Raw genomic sequence first — 19,608 nt, 5'->3', positions numbered from 1 at the left:
GATATTACGGACCGTAGATGGTGAAATCCCTAAATTCCTTGCAATAGCTGGTTGAGAAAGGTTTTTCTTAAACAGTTCAACAATTTGCTCACGCATTTGTTGACAAAGTGGTGACCCTCGCCCCATCCTTGTTTGTGAATGACTGAGCATTTCATGGAATCTACTTTTATACCCAATCATGGCAACCACCTGTTCCTAATTAGCCTGCACACCTGTGGGATGTTCCAAATAAGTGTTTGATGAGCATTCCTCAACTTTATCAGTATTTATTGCCACCTTTCCCAACTTCTTTGTCACGTGTTGCTGGCATCAAATTCTAAAGTTAATGATTATTTGCAAAAAAAAAGAAAAGTATCAGTTTAAACATCAAATATGTTGTCTTTGTAGCATATTCAACTGAATATGGGTTGAAAAGGATTTGCAAATCATTGTATTCCGTTTATATTTACATCCAACACAATTTCCCAACTCATATGGAAACGGGGTTTGTACAACTAGACAACAAACAAAGCCACAGTGCTGCTAAAGTGTCCACAAATGTACACTGACTCCAGTTTATCTCTATGTCCTGGCGTCTTCCAGCTCCCATAACGGAGAATCACGAGACTCTCATGAAGGACAGTGATGGAGCCAGGGGAGACATTATTACCACAGTGACCACAGAAAAGAAGGCAGAAGAAGAGAAGGCCGAGCAGGAGGATGCCTGCTTGGATGCCAAGGAGACGACAGACACTGCTGCCACGGTGACACTCAGACAGGAAACCAAGGTAAACTGCCACTCGGCAGCAGGCTCAATGCCATTAGATACCTTTCAGAGGTGTGTTTAGGTAATTTTTTATTTGACTGTCAAGCTCCTGTGACTAACTTTTAACATTTTTGGTTGTTTCTTTATAAGATTTTCTAGTGGCTGAATGAAATATCTCACTTGCTTTTAGCCTGACCCACTGCAGGAGATTTTGCTTTTCATCTTCTTTGTGCTTTACTAAATTGCTTTTTTTCCCCCTTGTCCTTCTTTTTAACCCAACACTTTATACTCATGTGTGCTCATGTGTGCTGCCCTCCTTTACCATGGCTCCACTTACACACACACACACACACACATTCTCCCATCCCTCCATCAGCGCACCCCCTGTTTGTTCACTACCAGCCCCCTCGCCTCTGAGCTCTCACTCCCTTCATCTCCTGTGTCGTCAACTAAAGTACGCCGGCGACGCAGGGAGAACACGCGCAAACGGGCCTCATCGGTTAGCCCAGAAAAGAACAATGCCGGCCACCGGCGCCAGCAGGCCCGCTCGGAGCGCAAAACGGCTTTGCTGGAGGAGCGGGCGCTGCTGCTGTCAGCCCGCAAACAGCGGCTGGAGCAGGGCAAGGCAGTTGGCGGCACTCTATTCTCCTTCTCCCTGCACCTACCCGACTTGTCATCCATCCTAGACGAGGACGGCTACATCAGCTTCCCCGATCTGTCGGAGATGCGCTTCCTCCCGGAGTGCGCGCAGCACTTCATACCCATTAAATCGCCTTCGCTCATCCCCTGTTTCCTCTTCATCTTCTTCTTCCTGCTGTCCACCTCCTTCTCTGTCCCCTACGCTCTCACTCTCTCTTTCCCCCTGGCGCTGTGCCTCTGCTACCTGGAGCCCAAGGCAGCCTCCTTGACCACCTGCATAGCCCAGGGCTACCATGACCATGACAGTTCAGAGGACGAGGAGGTGTGTGTGTGCGTGGGTGTGTGTGTGGGTATGTGTGCCTGTGTGTTCCAATCGCCTCTCTGGCTTTAACAGTTCAACCCTTTACATGTCCTCAATCAAGCTCTGCTGTCTTGCCAGTACAGAGCCGACCTAGCGACTCTTGTCCCAGTGTCTGTCCTACTTTCAGAACCTCACACTCTTCATTACGTAGACCGCATCCTCATCACAAGAGATGCAAGGTCTCACTGTTTGTTTGACTGGCTTGTCTTCAAACCCGCCTTAATGAGAGGGTTAGACGCACTCTGCTAGATTTTGTACTACAGTGGAACCCCATAGTCGAACACAATCCTTACTGTGGTGCTGGTTGAATGCCAAATTGTTCTAATTTTAAAACAATATTCCTCTTAACTAATGCAGGGGTGTTCAAACTTTTTCCACCAATATTGAAAAATCAAAAGTAAGTAAATCAACCGCTTTGGTACAATCCTAATATCATAATTAATAAAAATTTGGTTAAAGGGGAACATTATCACAATTTCAGAATTGTTAAAACCATTAAAAATCAGTTCCCAGTGGCTTATTACATTTTTCGAAGTTTTTTTCAAAATTTTACCCATCCCTAAAAAAAGCTTCAAAGTGCCTGATTTTAACCACCCGTCCATTTTCCTGTGGCGTCACATAGTGAAGCCAACACAAACAAACATGGCGGAAAGAACAGCAAGCTATAGCGACATTAGCTCGGATTCAGACTCGGATTTCAGCGGTTTAAGCGATTCAACAGATTACGAATGTATTGAAACGGATGGTTGTAGTGTGGAGGCAGGTAGCAAAAACAAAATTGAAGAAGAAACTGAAGCTATTGAGCCATATCAGTTTGAACCGTATGCAAGCGAAACCGACGAAAACGACACGACAGCCAGCGACACGGGAGAAAGGGAGGACGAATTCGGCGATCGCCTTCTAACCAACGATTGGTAAGTGTTTGTTTGGCATTAAAGGAAACTAACAACTATGAACTAGGTTTACAGCATATGAAATACATTTGGCAACAACATGCACTTTGAGAGTGCAGACAGCCCAATTTTCATCAATTAATATATTCTGCAGACATACCCTCATGTCAGCAGGCCAGGGAAACTAGAGTCAATATTCTTCTCTTGATCATCTTGGGACGGTGTGAGCCAAGACATCCAGGGGGGTTTAGCTCGCTCGTCTGCGGGAACAAACTGCCGCCATTGCTTGCTGTGCTAGCGAGGTTCTTTGTCCCTGAATTTCTCACACAGTCCGGCAGATTCAATGGGGGTCTAGCGGCAGATTTCTTTGATTTTATCGTTGGAAATGCATCTGCTTTGAGTGTCGCAGGATATCCACACATTCTTGCCATCTCTGTCGTAGCATAGCTTTCGTCGGTAAAGTGTGCGGAACAAACGTCCAATTTCTTGCCACTTTCGCATCTTTGGGCCACTGGTGCAACTTGAATCCGTCCCAGTTCGGGTTGTTACACCCTCCGACAACACACCGACGAGGCATGATGTCTCTAAGGTACGGAAAACAGTCGAAAAAAACGGAAAATAACAGAGCTGTTTTGACCCGGTGTTTGAGAAAATGGTGGATTGCTTTCCGATGTGACGTCACGTTGTGACGTCATCGCTCCGAGAGCGAATATTTAATTCGCCAAAATTCACCTATTTAGAGTTCGGAAATCGGTTAAAAAAATATATGGTCTTTTTTCTGCAACATCAAGGTTGACGCTTACATAGGTCTGGTGATAATGTTCCCCTTTAAATAGACAACATGGAAAGACAGAGGTACTACTAAACCTCATCATATTATTAATAAAAACTCTTTTAAACCGTTCAATGATTTAGTTGATCAATATAATGTACCCAGAAATCATTTTTTAAATGTTATCTCTTTAAAACATGCTGTAAATAAATGTATGTCTTTAAATAACCATGAACTGGAAGATGCACTTTTTAATCAAGATACATTTAAGAAATTAATTAAACTATTTTATGGAATAATAAATGAACACCACACTAGAAATGCAAATGATGCATGTGTTCGGAAATGGATGATGGACTTAAAGGGGAACATTATCACCAGACCTATGTAAGCGTCAATATATACCTTGATGTTGCAGAAAAAAGACCATATATTTTTTAACCGATTTCCGAACTCTAAATGGGTGAATTTTGGCGAATTAAATGCCTTTCTAATATTCGCTCTCGGAGCAATGACGTCACAACGTGACGTCACATCGGGAAGCAATCCGCCATTTTCTCAAACACCGAGTCAAATCAGCTCTGTTATTTTCCGTTTTTTTTGACTGTTTTCCGTACCTTGGAGACATCATGCCTCGTCGGAGGGTGTAACAACACGAACAGGGACGGATTCAAGTTGCACCAGTGGCCCAAAGATGTGAAAGTGGCAAGAAATTGGACGTTTGTTCCGCACACTTTACCGACGAAAGCTATGCTACGACAGAGATGGCAAGAATGTGTGGATATCCTGCGACACTCAAAGCAGATGCATTTCCAACGATAAAGTCAAAGAAATCTGCCGCCAGACCCCCATTGAATCTGCCGGAGTGTGTGAGCAATTCAGGGACAAAGGACCTCGGTAGCACGGTAAGCAATGGCGGCAGTTTGTTCCCGCAGACGAGCGAGCTAAACCCCCTGGATGTCTTGGCTCACACCGTCCCTTATGCCACCGAAGATGATCAAGAGAAGAATATCGACCCTAGCTTCCCTGGCCTGCTGACATCAACTCCAAAACTGGACAGATCAGCTTTCAGGAAAAGAGCGCGGATGAGGGTATGTCTACAGAATATATTAATTGATGAAAATTGGGCTGTCTGCACTCTCAAAGTGCATGTTGTTGCCAAATGTATTTCATATGCTGTAAACCTAGTTCATAGTTGTTAGTTTCCTTTAATGCCAAACAAACACATACCAATCGTTGGTTAGAAGGCGATCGCCGAATTCGTCCTCGCTTTCTCCCGTGTCGCTGGCTGTCGTGTCGTTTTCGTCGGTTTCGCTTGCATACGGTTCAAACCGATATGGCTCAATAGCTTCAGTTTCTTCTTCAATTTCGTTTTCGCTACCTGCCTCCACACTACAACCATCCGTTTCAATACATGCGTAACCTGTTGAATCGCTTAAGCCGCTGAAATCCGAGTCTGAATCCGAGCTAATGTCGCTATAGCTTGCTGTTCTTTCCGCCATGTTTGTTTGTGTTGGCTTCACTATGTTACGTCACAGGAAAATGGACGGGTGTATATAACGATGGTTAAAACCAGGCACTTTGAAGCTTTTTTTAGGGATATTGCGTGATGGGTAAAATTTTGAAAAAAACTTCGAAAAATATAATAAGCCACTGGGAACTGATTTTTAATGGTTTTAACCCTTCTGAAATTGTGATAATGTTCCCCTTTAAACATTTTAGATGAAAGAGACGTATCATGGAATGATATTTGGGAAAATGCCAATAAGCCCTTTAGAAACATTAAAGATAAGCTGACTCGATTTAAGATATTGAATAGATTGTATTTTACATCTTCTCAGCTGTTTAAAATTGGTGTAGTAGATAGCAAGTTATGTATGAAGTGTCGGGCAGCTGAGGGAGCTCTTGTTCATTTATTGTGGGAATGTCAGAGAATAAAAGAGTTAAGGTTGAAAACAACAAAAGAAGCAATCACATTTCTTAATATAAACATCCCAATGATGCAAACTTGTATTCTTGGGGATTTTCATCAATTTAGCAACGTGTCATCAAAGAGTAAAAATGCATTTCTTTCAATATGCATAATAACGAAAAGGGTAATATTAAAAAAAATGGATAGATGTTGATAGTACAACTCATACTGACTGGTACACACAAGCTATGGAGATGATATCAGTAGAAAAAAATGCATTTAGTTCAGATGATATTGAGTCATATATTGGAATATGGGATCTATTATTTAAATTTGTTTTAACTATTAAATTAACCAAAATTTGACTTATTATATCTTTGTGGAAAATATTGGACACAATGTGTTGTCAAGTTTATGAGATGCGATGCAAGTGTAAGCCACTGTGACACTATTGTTCTTTTTTTTTTTAATTTTTTTTTTTTATTAATGTTTGGAATGATACTATCAATGAAGGATCTTTAATCACTGCTATGTTGAAATTATTACTAATATTGATGCTGCTGTAGATAATATTCATTTTTGTCTCACTATCAATTGCTATGTTTATTGCTGGGTCGGGTTTGGTTTTGCAATTGGATTGAATTATTATGGTATTGTTGTGTATTGTTTTGATTAATAAATTCATTAAAACATTTTTTTTTAAAGTAAGTATTTTGCAAAAAATGTTAAAGCAATCCAAACAAAAATAATATTCTTGAACTTAAATAATAATTTCAGTATATGCAACCATCCATCTATTTATGCCCTGCGTTTATGTGGCCTATAACTCCTTGATAACTTTTTATTCATGTGAATGAATGTATGAATATATTTTTATTACAGATTGAATACAGAAAGTGAAAGACAGTATTAGTAATAGTTGTGAAATGTAAAAGGGGTAGGATTAAATAAGATATCATTCTTTCTACTTCTTTTTGGACATTTTGAAAAGTGAAACTCTTAATTTGTGATTCTATTATTATGTAATCTTGTTTCCATGTTCAAAATAAACAAAAACAAAGAATCCACTGAAGATATGTTGCATAGTTTGAGGAAAAAGTGCCTAAATTGTGTTTAAAGGTGGAAAATCATTATTGGTAGTAATAATAGTGGTATCATTATTTCAACTGTTTTCATTAATTAAGCCCGTTTTTTTATTTTAATGTCCTCCTTTTCAGTTGAAGTATGACTCAGTAGTATTATGCTGAACCGCCCAACTCTTGACAACATAATCCCAAATCTCGTGTGATTTATTGCTCTCGATGTTTTGATGCTATATTTGACTTTTGAGTCATTTTTCAACTTGTACCACTTACGAGTGTTCGACTTCTGAGGTTTCACCATACTTATTTTACAATTTATTTACGAATGGTGATAATGTCACCCTAACAGGGCAGTGTAGAACAAAAACAAGTCACTGCGCCAATATTTAAGTGGGAGATATTTTTCCACAGATCATGAAGAATTTAAGTCTCCTATCTTTAGTTGCTAATCCCCCTGCTAAATCCCATTTAAAACACAGCTTTGTGCCTAACCCGTCTCTGCGTCATTGATTCCATCCATGCCACTCCATTCTGTAGACTGCATGTAAGCGTCCATTTATTTACTCCAGCTCTCTGCATTGCAAGACCTCGCATTCGACCGCACGCATTAGGATAAAAGAATGAATAAATAAAAAAATCCCTCCACATCTGTCACAAGCGGACTGACAAGATGAGCAAATATTGGATGGATATTATGTGTGCGTTTTGCTTTGTTTCTTGCATTGAACAAAGAGAGCACAGTCTACCAAGTCAAATTCCTTTTGTGTTAAATATAGTTTGCCAATAAACTTGATTCTGATTATCTGTGTGATGTAATGCAGAGACGCATCAGTATTGCCCCCCAGTGTCAAATATGCATGGAGAGGAGGGGAGAGGGCCTGAAAGTCAGGTTACAAATTTGCATTCATGTATAACTTACCCCAAAATGAACTGACTGATGGTTTTCAACTTCCTCTGAGTTTGTTACACTTGCTATATTTTCATTTGTTCTTTTCTTTCTTTCTTTCTTTTTTAATATTCGTGTTTTGCAAACCTTCTTCGGAGTGTTCGTCTTGACCAGGAGTGTCCAAACTTTTTATATTCTTCACCTTTTTGTTCATTAGATACGCTGAAGCCAAAAAACTCAGCTTTGCTTTGTAGGTGACAAAGCACATTTTTATCATGGCTTTTAGTACGAGAGGTCCTCGGTCTACTGACAAGCTTTAGATCAGAACTTATATATAATAAACATCTACTTTATGTTACTTGCACTGTACACAGAATACATGAAGGACGAAAAAATACAGTAGTATTTGTAGTAATATTTAATACAATAATTAAAGGAAATCATTATTAAAGAGAGTACATAACGACAGCGTTTTTATCCATGTGGCTGTCTGGCGCACTGTGAGGAGAGACAGGTTTATTGAGAAGAGGAAGTCTCAATAATGAGACCGCAATCTCTATCCATTTCATTGGAGAAGACCCTTTCACGTGGACTATGTTTACAGTACACTGCAGGCCAAAGTGGACCAAATCTGCTTTTTTTCGAAATCAGATTTATTTTTTTTCCAGCTGACTGTTTAATAAGTACCGTATTTTTCGGAGGAAAAGTCGCACCGGCCGAAAATACATAATAAAGAAGGAAAAAAACATATATAAGTCGCACTGGAGTATAAGTCGCATTTTTGGGGGAAATGTATTTGATAAAAGCCGACACCAAGAATAGACATTTGAAAGGCAATTTAAAATAAATAAAGAATAGTGAACAACAGGCTGAATAAGTGTACGTTATATGAGGCATAAATAACTAACTGAGAACGTGCCTGGTATGTTAACGTAACATATTATGGTAAGAGTCATTCAAATAACTATAACATATAGTATTGGGGCGGCATGGCGTAGTGGGTAGAGCAACAATGTGACAGAAACCTGAGGGTTGCAGGTTCGCTCCCCACCTCTTACTATCCAAAAATCGCTGCCGTTGTGTCCTTGGGCGGGACACTTCACCCTTTGCCCCCGGTGCCACTCACACCGGTGAATTGAATGATAGGTGGTGGTCGGAGGGGCCGTTGGCGCAAATTGCAGCCACGCTTCCGTCAGTCTACCCCAGGGCAGCTGTGGCTATGAAAGTAGCTTACCACCACCAGGTGTGAATGATTGATGGGTTCTACATGTAAAGCGACTTTGGGTACTTAGAAAAGTGCTATATAAATCCCAGTTGTTATTATTATTATTATTATTATTATTATATAGAACATGCTATACGTTTACCAAACAATCTGTCACTCCTAATCGCTAAATCCCATGAAATCTTATACGTCTAGTCTCTTACGTGAATGAGCTAAATAATATTATTTGATATTTTACGGTAATGTGTTAATAATCCAAACTATGAAAAAAAACTGCGACTTATAGTCCGAAAAATACGGTACTGTAAGTTAAATGTGATCTTTATCAGACTCCAGTATAAAAGCGCACAGGTCCCAATGTGGCCTCGACGTCACTTGTGTGTGCAGTTCGATTAAGTGAAAACAAGAGAAGTTGACCGGATTCGGTAAATGAAAAAATAAGTCGCTACTACTACAAAAAAAAATTTTTAAAAGGCCGGATGGATACATATAATAGTGTAATATATTAAGGAGGGTTCGAATATTTTATGGTTGTTAAGTAGAGGAGACACAGACCTTAGTGTGTATCTATGTTAAGCGTTATTTTTCAACTCACTTACGTAAAAAACTTAAATATAAACATCATATTAAATATGCCACAGCGTACTTACAGTCCTTACACAATAGCTATTTATATATGTATAATTCAAGTATATATATTTATATATATATATATATATATATATATATTACATATAGCCTATTATTTGCCAACTATTGACTAGTGATGCACTGAAAATTTGGCAAAGGACAAATAATTTTGACGCTGAAACAGTGCTGCTAAAACTGGATGTTGTGATGATGTACCCGCTTCCGCTGGCAGTTCCGCATCTTTTCCTGCGCACACAAATAATGTATGTGTAAAAATTGCAAACCGTTCGCATTGCCGTTTAGACTTCAGTCACATTTTAACAGATCGTATTCCAAACGGATCCGGACTACCTCCTGATATTGCCCAAATCTGATGCGAAAATATCAAGATTTGAAGCACTTCGGAGCGTTTCGACTGGCAAAAAATAAATATTACAAAACGGAACCAAATTTAAAGATCGTTATCCTTAATGATAGTCACAGGATTTAAGCGGCTTGACCAGGCATGCAGCTAATGTTGCTCGATATTGGTCCACGTTATGAGCATTTTACCATTTGTAATTTCACTTTTCTTTTCTTTGACATACTGCCATCAGAAAAGTCTGCCATGTTATTCTATTGCCTGCATTTATCTAGTCGTCTTTTTCTTTTTGTACAGTATTGATACTTTTTTGGGCATTAAAACGTCATAGCACGAGGACCACCTCTTTCGTGAGATTTATTGTAACTTCCAACAGTTTAACGTTTAAGTTTTTTATTCTAAATGTTTGGATGTGGGCCATGTTAATTTTTAGAACATCCCACGGGCAATTCAAAAACAAGCTGCAGGCGAGCGGCACTTTTGGACATTCCTGGTCTTGACAGTGTGCAGCTGATCAATAACAACCTATCCAATTCCATTTGTTTCCATCTGGGCTTATGAAGACTTAAGTAGTGATCTACGTTATTATTCCAAACATCTTTACAATGTCAGGTTTGTTTGCTTATCTTCTTGCCGCTCGGAATGCTTTCGCTGGGTTTGACAAAGCAGACCGACAGCGAACAAACTGACTTTGCCCTGGACGGAGATATGACCGCCACTGAGGTTTGTGTGTTGGACGCATTTGCTTAGTGTATTGATTATGTGCATGTGACACATCAAGCATCTTTTAAATGCTTCCAGTTTCTCACTGAAAACACTTGATTTTCTTCTCCACCACCCTTTTTCTACACACAATACTCAAATTTTCACTGCATTTGCTACTTCCTCCTCACCTCCCTCTGATTGTCTCACAACATCCTTACTTGTTATCAGTCGGACGCAGATGATGACTCTGAGATGCGCACTCAGGTACGCTGCCTGCCTTAATTAGCTTACTGCTTGCTGCCATCCCGTCACCCTTCAGGGTCAACGCCTTTGCCTGATTTTATTTTGCATTCTTCTGACCAGTCCATTTGCATTCTTCTGACCAGTCCAGTTGTCTTGTCATGTGCTCTTGTTTGGGAAAATGACTTTCCTGTTGCAGCTTTCTCATGTGGCCACTTGTCATTTATGTGTTTGCATCGTAAATCACAGCCATGCAGAAGCTCCCAGAGCCTGATGCTATGAATCCTGTGTGTCTCCTCCTTTGCAGTATCGTTTCATAAATGGAGTAAAAGGGGATAACGTTTTTGTCAAGCACAGTAATCTGATGCTGGAGGTTGGTAAAAAAAAAAAAGGGTACAATGGGCATGAGGAGTTGCGGTACAATTAATCCTAACATTACTGACTTGGCGTTGTTGTGTGCTGTGTCTTGGGTTTCCTGCGTGGATATGAGCGTCTCAAGTTCCAAATGCTAGCGCTCAATTTATTCAGACACAAAACCGCAGAAACTTAATCATAACGCTAACGGGATTTGGGAGTGTAGCAGGTATGAGATACTGCATGAGAACATTGGACCATTGCGACTGAACAGCGGAATGCTCAGACATACAATTTGTTTGTATGACAATTTTAACATGATGGTTGTGACCATAGAACAGGAAGGAATTCCTAGTGAAGATGCACACGCCTCTGTACTGAATTCTCAGTACGAATTAGGGCTAGGTTGAATTGATTGATTGATTGAAGCTTTTATTAGTAGATTGCACAGTACAATACATATTCCGTACAATTGACCACTAAATGGTAACACCCCAATAAGTTTTTCAACTTGTTTAAGTCGGGGTCCACTTAAATTGAGTCATGATACAGATATATACTCTCATCATAATACAGTCATCACACAAGATAATCATCAGAGTATATACATTGAATTATTTACATTATTTACAATCCGGGATGTGGAGGGGGGGGTTAGGTTTGGTTGATATCAGCACTTCAGTCATCAACAATTGCATCATCAGAGAAATGGACATTGAAACAGTGTAGGACTGACTTGGTAGGCTATGTACAGCAAGTAGTGGACATAGAGAGAGAGACCAAAAAGCATGAGAATAAGTATCTACATTTGATTATTTACAATCCGGGGATTTGGAAGGGGTTAGTTAAGGGTTGAAGTTGCCTGGAGGTGTTCTTTTAGTGCGATTTTGAAGGAGGATAGAGATGCCCTTTCTTTTACACCTGTTGGGAGTGCATTCCATATTGATGTGGCATAGAAAGAGAATGAGTTAAGACCTTTGTTAGATCGGAATCTGGGTTTAAAGTGGTTAACGTGAAAGTACTGCATTTCGACAACAATAAATAGAAAAAGTTGATGTTATGCTATGTTTAATTTTAACCTAAAGAGACTTCCCTCACAAGCATCTTATAGTCTCATCTTAAGTTTTGACAGCTATTTTCTTCTTTTTACACTTGTTTGACTGTTAAGAATTTTGTTGAAGTACCAAACAGTTTAACTTTACGTGGTGTAAAAAAAAGTTACAATTGTACAACAATTAAGAGTGATTAAAAGAATGTTGCGTTAAGTTGAACCATCTTAGTCCCCCTTCCTAAAACGCTACATGTCCATCATTGCAGCATGGGACCCGACTTAACTTTTTACTCTTGCATAATAGTTCATGTTAACAAAGCATGATGTGTGAAGTTGAGATAAGTTAAGACTAATAGTGTATTAAAATGTTTGATATTGAATCTGATTAATCACATTCAACGTCCTGGAAGAAATTGCTTGTTCCACTCTATTTGTTAGACTTGTTTCCCAACAATTAGGCTCCATTTTGACTCCAAACCATTTAACTGGCATTTTGCACCCATGTTTTGATTTGGTTATTTTTTTTAGTTTTTAAAAAGATGACATTACATACATGAAGCATGGCAGTCGCTCCCCTTCGTGCTTCCTGCAGCCTCACTTACTTCTTATCATGGCTTACCGGGCCACTGTAGGACACTGAGCCCCCTACAGAGATGGTCAAGCACCAGACCAACATCAGCGAGCTCAAGCGGTCCTTCCTGGAGACAGACGGTGCTGTTCCCGGCCTTACGGAATGGGAGAGGAGGCTCTCCTCGTCCCCGGCTTGTGAGGCGCCCATGATAGAGCCTCTGAACCTGCAGGACGTAAGCGCACATCGTGTTTTTTTAAAGCGTGACATGAACAAGCAGTGTTCTCATGAGTAACGGTGGTGTAATAAAATGGAGCACAGTAATTATCTCAGTAAGGCTGAAGCAGTATAGTCCATGCCTAACTTGCTGTACACCTTGACGGTGGAATTGTGCCATATTGAATTAGTGTGCACATAAACGGCAAGGAGTCTTGCAGCTGTGAACATTATGACGCTAGATGTTTGGGGTTTTTATTGAGTTCATGTTGCAACAAAATCTGAGGATAAACACAGCACTATTTCTAGACTTGCATCAGTGACACGAGGCTTTAATGACCAAACTTTGGGTTCCGCATTTGCTTCTTCTATAAATGAGTTTCTCTCTATTACCTTTTGTTTTCTTCCTTCTGCAGAATGAAGATAAGATGCCTGTCGGAGATGAGAAAAAGGAGGAAGCGAAAGCTACTGAGGTAAACAATTCTCCACATTTTTCCCATGTTTGTGTGCGGTGTCTTATTGCACTGCAGAGCTGCCTCTGTCTCTCCTCTTTGGCTCTAAACATGACTTTGCCTCTCAGCCTCAGCAGCTGCATGGTTATGTCATATCACGTCAAGTAGATTACTTTATTAACTTAAAGAATTCATTTTCCAATAAGCCAAGTGTCTCCCCAGGCGGCAGGAAATCTGCTGAATTGCGCCGCAGATATTAACGTCCTAACTGATGGAGCCCCTGTCCACGAGCTACAAGCAATTAGCCCGTCCACTGCAATGGACGATGATGTTTTCGAGGACGGGACCCCCAGGCAGGCGCAGAAGAAAACCCCTGACTCTCAGGAGGAGTTTTCCGAGAAGTCCCTGGCAAAGTTAAGCCCGGGGTCCGTCAGGGAGGAAGTGTCCCAAGCCATCATAGACAAGAGAGGAATGCTTATCATCTTAAAGGAGGCAGAGGACAGAGAAGAAGACAAAGAACATCTCCAAGCGGTCATTAAAGCCCGAAGTACCTCTGTCAAGGAGATCGAGGCGGTGATGGAAGACATGTCTCAGATTAAAGCCGCCGGCTCGCCTAAGAAAGCCATGGCATCCTGGGTGTCGGAGGTGGTGAAGGCGGAGGAGTCTGAGGTCTTCAGCGTTTTGTCGGAGGAGATGAAGACCATTGAGGAGCCTCGCCACAAAGTGGATGCTGTCCAGGAGCAGTCCGAGACCAATGTGGCTCAGATTACACTCCCAGAGACAACACCCTTAGCTGTGGTAACTGTATGAAAACTAAAAGCAACTCCATACAGCTTCCCTTCATTTGCCGTCTTCCCACCAGCAACAGCCAAACAAGACTTAGAATAATCATAATATTATTAATAAGAGTTTCATCCAGAGCTGTGCATGGCTAACAGTCCCTTAACACCCACCGTTTTGCCCTTACACAAGCTGCCGTTTTCTGTTTGCTTCCTTTTGATACAACATGTTTGCTTGGGTTGAAGCGCCTGGACTTGCCTCACTTATCACCTGCTTCCACAGCTGATAAGGCAACAAGCCGGCAGCAAGACCAAGTAGGACTCTTGTTTGTTGTCACGCTTTCTTCCGGGCTGCACCATTCTCTCGGGTCCGCTATCTGCTCCCTGAAAGCAGTGACTTGATGGCGGAACCTGGCCCGCCGCCACTGCTGCGGCTTTTTCCAACCATTCTCCTCCCTCTACCTATAAAACACATTGTATGGCTCTACCTGCAGACATGATACTTGGAAAGAGTCATTTATTGATGACACATTTATAAGAAAGGGTATTCCATACAATCCATATTAAGAATCCACATCCTCTCTCCTGTTGCTGTTTACTTGTTTGTCTTTTCTGACTGTCGTGTCTTCCTTTCTTCCCCTCTTCCTTTCTTGTTATTCTACGTCCCCTGTTCTTGCCAGTCAACTCATGGATGGGTTTCCTCTTTCACTTCCCAAAAGGTGACCACACACAAGCTGACTTTTGAATGTTTAGTGCCTGTGATAGTTTACATAAAATGCATCTTGCCTGCATCAGGTGATGGGTGGAAGTGCATCATGCTGTGTTGCTTTTGTTGGCAAGTTGGGGCACACTCATGTTTTGCCTTCGCCAGGAGACCGTATTTTTCGGAGTATAAGTCGCTGCGGAGTATAAGTCGCACCGGCCGAAAATGCATAATAAAGAAGGAAAAAAACATATAAGTCGCACTGGAGTATAAGTCGCATTTTTGGGGGGAAATGTATTTGATAAAAGCCAACACCAAGAATAGACATTTGAAAGGCAATTTAAAATAAATAAAGAATAGTGAACAACAGGCTGAATAAGTGTACGTTATATGAGGCATAAATAACCAACTGAGAACGTGCCTGGTATGTTAACGTAACATATTATGGTAAGAGTCATTCAAATAACTATATATAGAACATGCTATACGTTTACCAAACAATCTGTCACTCCTAATCGCTAAATCCCATGAAATCTTATACGTCTAGTCCAGGGGTCGGCAACCTTTATCAGTCAAAGAGCCATTTTGACCAGTTTCACAAATTATAGAAAACAATGGGAGCCGCAAAATTTTTTGAAATTTTTTAATGAAATAACACTGCATACAAAAGTTTTTTTTTGCTTTGTGCTATGTATTATCCAGGGGTCTCAGACACGCCGCCTACACCCTTGTATGTCATTTTTAAGCTGGTGCGACACACGGGTTTCAAATGAATAGCGCTTGTCAGCGTCATGCGTACCGTGATGGTACAGCATATAGCGCTCACTACAACCAGCGTGCCTGATCAGCCACACGTTGTATGAGGCTTCCGCTTGTTCATGTAGGTGACAGCAAGCATACTTGGTCAACAACCACACAGTTTACACTGACGGTGGCGGTATAAAATTTTTTTTAACACTCTTACTAATAATGCGCCACACTGTGAACCCACACCAAACAAGAATGACAAACACATTTCGGGAGAACATCTGCACAGTAACACAACATAAACACAACAGGACAAATACCCAGAATCCCATGCAGCCCTAACTCTTCCGGGATACATTATACACCCCCGCTACCAAACCCCGCCCATCTCAACCGACGCACAGAGAGGGGGGGGAAGGGGGGGTTGATGTGTGAGGGAGTAGGCTTGGGGTGGGGGCGGGGTTTGGTGTTAGCAGGGGTGTATAATGTAGCCGGAAGAGTCAGGGCTGCATGGGATTCTGGGTGTTTGTTCTGTTGTGTTTATGTTGTATTAAGGTGCAGATGTCCTCCCGAAATGTGTTTTGTCATTCTTGTTTGGTTTTGGTTCAAAGTGTGGCATTATTAGTAAGAGTGTTAAAGTTGTTTTATATGGTCACCGTCAGTGTAACTTGTGTGGCTGTTGACCAAGTATGCCTTGCTGTCGTGTACGTGTGCAAGCAGAAAATGTATTTTGTATAACTAGTGTTCGGCTGGCACGCTGTTAATACAGATTGTAGAGGGCGCCAAATGTTGTACCATCATGGCACGCCCTTAATATAGCTGTAAGGGTGAAAATAGGTGAATATTAATCCCGGGAGTTTTCTGCGAGAGGCACTGAAATCCGGTTAGTCTCACGGGAAAATTGGGGGGTTCAGCAAGTAAGCTGCTGAGCCACATCAGAGTGATCAAAGAGCCGCATGCGGCTCCGGAGCCGCGGGTTGCCGACCCCTGGTCTAGTCCCTTACGTGAATGAGCTAAATAATATTATTTGATATTTTACGGTAATGTGTTAATAATTGCACACATGAGTCGCTCCTGAGTATAAGTCGCACCCACGGCCAAACTATGAAAAAAAACTGCGACTTATAGGCCGAAAAATACGGTAGCTAGCAACATCCATCCAATCATTTTCTACTGCTTATATACAGTAAAAATGTATGGGTGGATTTTGATGACATTTTTGGGAAATATCCAACATGGGATGAGGAAAAACTGATTAGGTTTTTGGGGATCCAGATCATTTTTACCACATTACTGTTTACATTATGAGCCTCAACTTCTGTGTATGTATCTCAGCGGCTCCAGCTTTCTTCCATTCCGCTATAGATGGCTCAAAAAGTTATGGGCGGATGTTGATTCAACTTTCAGGAAATTTCAGAAATCTGATGAGAAACAAGTGATTACTTTTTGGGGTTGATCTGGGCAACCGTCTGGATTCAGGTTTTTTTTTACTATTGGGAGATAATGCCTGCGGAGGTCCACGCTTTCCAAGTGCTTTTCTAGTTCTTCATAAAAAATTCCCAGTTTTGAGCTATGGTTAACACAATTCTCTACCGGGGGTAAAATCTAATTTTTTGCGAAAGCGACTTATCTTTCGCATTTCCCTGTTGAATATTCCGTTTTACTTCAGCAAGCGACTAGAGCCTTGCTCCCTTTGTGGCACAAACAGACAATCCATTGTGCAGTTCATCAGTGCATCCACATTTTAAGACGTCATCCAACTTACTCAGTGGCCTAGGGATTAGAGTGTCCGCCCTGAGATCGGTAGGTTGTGAGTTCAAACTCCGGCCGAGTCATACTAAAGACTATAAAAATGGGAGCCATTACCTCCCTGCTTGGCACTCAGCATCAAGGGTTGGAATTGGCGGTTAAATCACCGAAATGATTCCCGGGCGCTCATCGCTGCTGCCCACTGCTCCCCTCACCTCCCAGGGTGTTATCAAGGTGATGGGTCAAATGCAGAGGACAAAATTCACCACATCTAGTGTGTGTGTGACAATCATTGGTACTTTAACTTTAACTTCAGCACTCATGTTTACTCGCTTTGTGTCTGTTTTGCCGTGATCATGACTAAATTAAATCATCAATAATGAGTAAGTTTGATGAAATCAGTGAGAGTGTGGTGCCCTCGCACACTGCCCACAAAGAGACCTTGTCCTGGTAAATCTGAGCAGTCCGTGAGCAAGAAAGGTCAATGGGAAAAGTTCAGTTTATTACCTGTGTACATAACTGTAGAGGTCGCTTCCTAGCGGTACCACTGACATACACTTCACAAGAGCCAGGCGTGCGAAGTTGAACAAAGTTTTAATGTACATAGATATTATCAAATTATTTTCTCCAGCAGAACGTGACTTTTCAGTCCTCTTCCCCTCCTGCTCCCGGCCGCTTACTGTTAAAGACAACAGATGATTAGATTAACACGTACCACCTGTGAAATCTAATCACCTGCCAGCTGTGTCTCGCCGTCAGCATTGCCACGCCCCCGTCTGATGGTGCTTTGTCCTCAGCACCATGGACAGAGGCGTTGACCTTTGCTCCTGAAGGCAGCGCTGGCCACATCTCCCTCCACAATAACATACAGGATATATTTGAAGCCACTATTCTCAGCGTGTGTTTTCTTTGCTGTTGTTGTCTTGTGATGCAATGGTCAATGTCCAGGGATCACCCCAAAAAGGTGTTTGTTTGGATGGAATTAATTCATTACAGTGATGGAAAAAGCATTCCTCTGGGGAAAAAAAAAAGTGTCTGTTTTCACTCATTTTTAGGGCATTGTATAGAAACATTTGGAGCTATTTTTTTTTGCTGCAAATTTTTTTCAAATTGAGACTATCATGTTGGTTGTTAGAAACGATTCAATTGCAACCCACATCAGCAGGGTGACTGTTTCATGGAGAGCTCCACAAAGAACATACTCAAAACAGGAAAATAGAGGTATCTGTTTTTACAAAACCAGTGAAGTTGGCATGTTGGCAGAACATTTTATGGTAATATAATAATTTTATTTTTGGAGCATTACACCTTTTCTTTATTTAAAAAAAAAAAAAAAATACCACTTTTTGTTCCTAAACTATCAGCTTATGCTGTATCATAAAATAAAATAAAAAGTTATTTTCGTAACATGTTTTTATCTTGATCTAGTTACAACTTTTTCCCTCGTTTACGGATTCTTGTATTTTTTGTGCAATACAGCATTCTTGTTGCGATGCTAGTAACCGCATGTTGTCACCATTCTTCTTTTTTCACAGACATCAGTGGGGCCAGAGCAGAAGGCGGTTGTTGCCTTAGAGACAGACGCGGCGCCAGCAGATTGTGTGGTGAGTATCCAAGCCAGAGTGCACTGCGCGTCAGCTGTAGACAGGAAGCTGTGTGTGCCGCGGTTTTTCAACGGAGTACAGAGGGAAATCGTTCAAACGATGGTCGAGCGGCTGATGCTGCTTAGCAGTGGAGCACATCTGTGGAAACGCAGCCATAACCAACAACTTTGGAGTTAGACAACACTGCTGTTGGTTCCTGAGCCCGACAGGAAGAAATAGTCGAGATAGAAGTGAAGGGAACAGACTTGATGACCACCTTTTGTTTAGCTTTTGCAGGATGGGTCTCCATGACTAGATTAGCCTCCAATGCATGACTACATATTGTTTCAGAGACTTAAGCCCATCAGAGATAGCCCCGTTTCATCAGACTGCAACCTTGGACTTTCATTAATATACATTTGATTACATATGTGCAAAGCTGTTAAAAGAAATGCAGGGGTGTGCTGTTAAACATGAACGTTTCATATTTATTGTGTGTTGCCTTGTTGTCAAACAGCATCCTGACGAGGACACAGTCTGCGCTAAAGAGATGCCCGTGATTCACACCGAGACCAAGACCATCACCTACGAGTCTTCAGCGGTATGTGCTCCCGCAACCATATAACTTTTATCATTAAATTATGGTGTTATTTATGGCGTCACATTAGTGCCAAAAATCCGAGCGCATAAAAACTGTTATCGCGCGCTGATTCTCCACTTCGTGTGCGCGTGCGACACCCTTTTGCGCGCGCGTGGTGCCTTTTTGCACGCGCGCGGCGCCTTTCTGCGCGCTCTCTGTGTACTCCTGGCATCTCTCCTCGCGCTGTCATGTTTCTTTTTGGCACTTTGGGGGCGGGTATGCTTAGACGGCCCCTTCTTTCTGATTGGTCAGGCGAAAAATGCTGAAAAATGCTCAGAGCCAATCAGAAGTATAGCAGGGCGGGTCATCGTCAAT

General features: G+C 41.4%; 1 protein-coding gene across 21 annotated transcripts in view; it reads left to right on the top strand.

The window, feature by feature from the left end:
* The window catches only part of epb41l3b (erythrocyte membrane protein band 4.1-like 3b), a 123,117-nt gene that overhangs the window by 84,175 nt on the left and 19,334 nt on the right, over positions 1-19,608 (top strand). For 9 of the 21 annotated variants that reach the window (XM_061978889.1, XM_061978887.2, XM_061978883.2 and 6 more), the window contains 10 exons: positions 583-767; positions 1,122-1,706; positions 10,176-10,229; positions 10,440-10,475; positions 12,489-12,659; positions 13,057-13,113; positions 13,315-13,890; positions 14,552-14,590; positions 18,606-18,674; positions 19,171-19,254. In XM_061978889.1, coding sequence (XP_061834873.1) covers positions 583-767; positions 1,122-1,706; positions 10,176-10,229; positions 10,440-10,475; positions 12,489-12,659; positions 13,057-13,113; positions 13,315-13,890; positions 14,552-14,590; positions 18,606-18,674; positions 19,171-19,254 — 1,856 coding nt within the window. The remainder of the gene's footprint in view (positions 1-582; positions 768-1,121; positions 1,707-10,175; positions 10,230-10,439; positions 10,476-12,488; positions 12,660-13,056; positions 13,114-13,314; positions 13,891-14,551; positions 14,591-18,605; positions 18,675-19,170; positions 19,255-19,608) is intronic. The other 12 variants (XM_061978881.2, XM_061978899.2, XM_061978891.2 and 9 more) reach the window with 11 other exon arrangements.

Source organism: Nerophis lumbriciformis, linkage group LG19 (assembly GCF_033978685.3).
Source record: "Nerophis lumbriciformis linkage group LG19, RoL_Nlum_v2.1, whole genome shotgun sequence".
Lineage (NCBI taxonomy): Eukaryota > Metazoa > Chordata > Actinopteri > Syngnathiformes > Syngnathidae > Nerophis > Nerophis lumbriciformis.
Note: the sequence above shows the minus strand (reverse complement) of the source record. Positions and strands in the feature narration are given on the sequence as shown.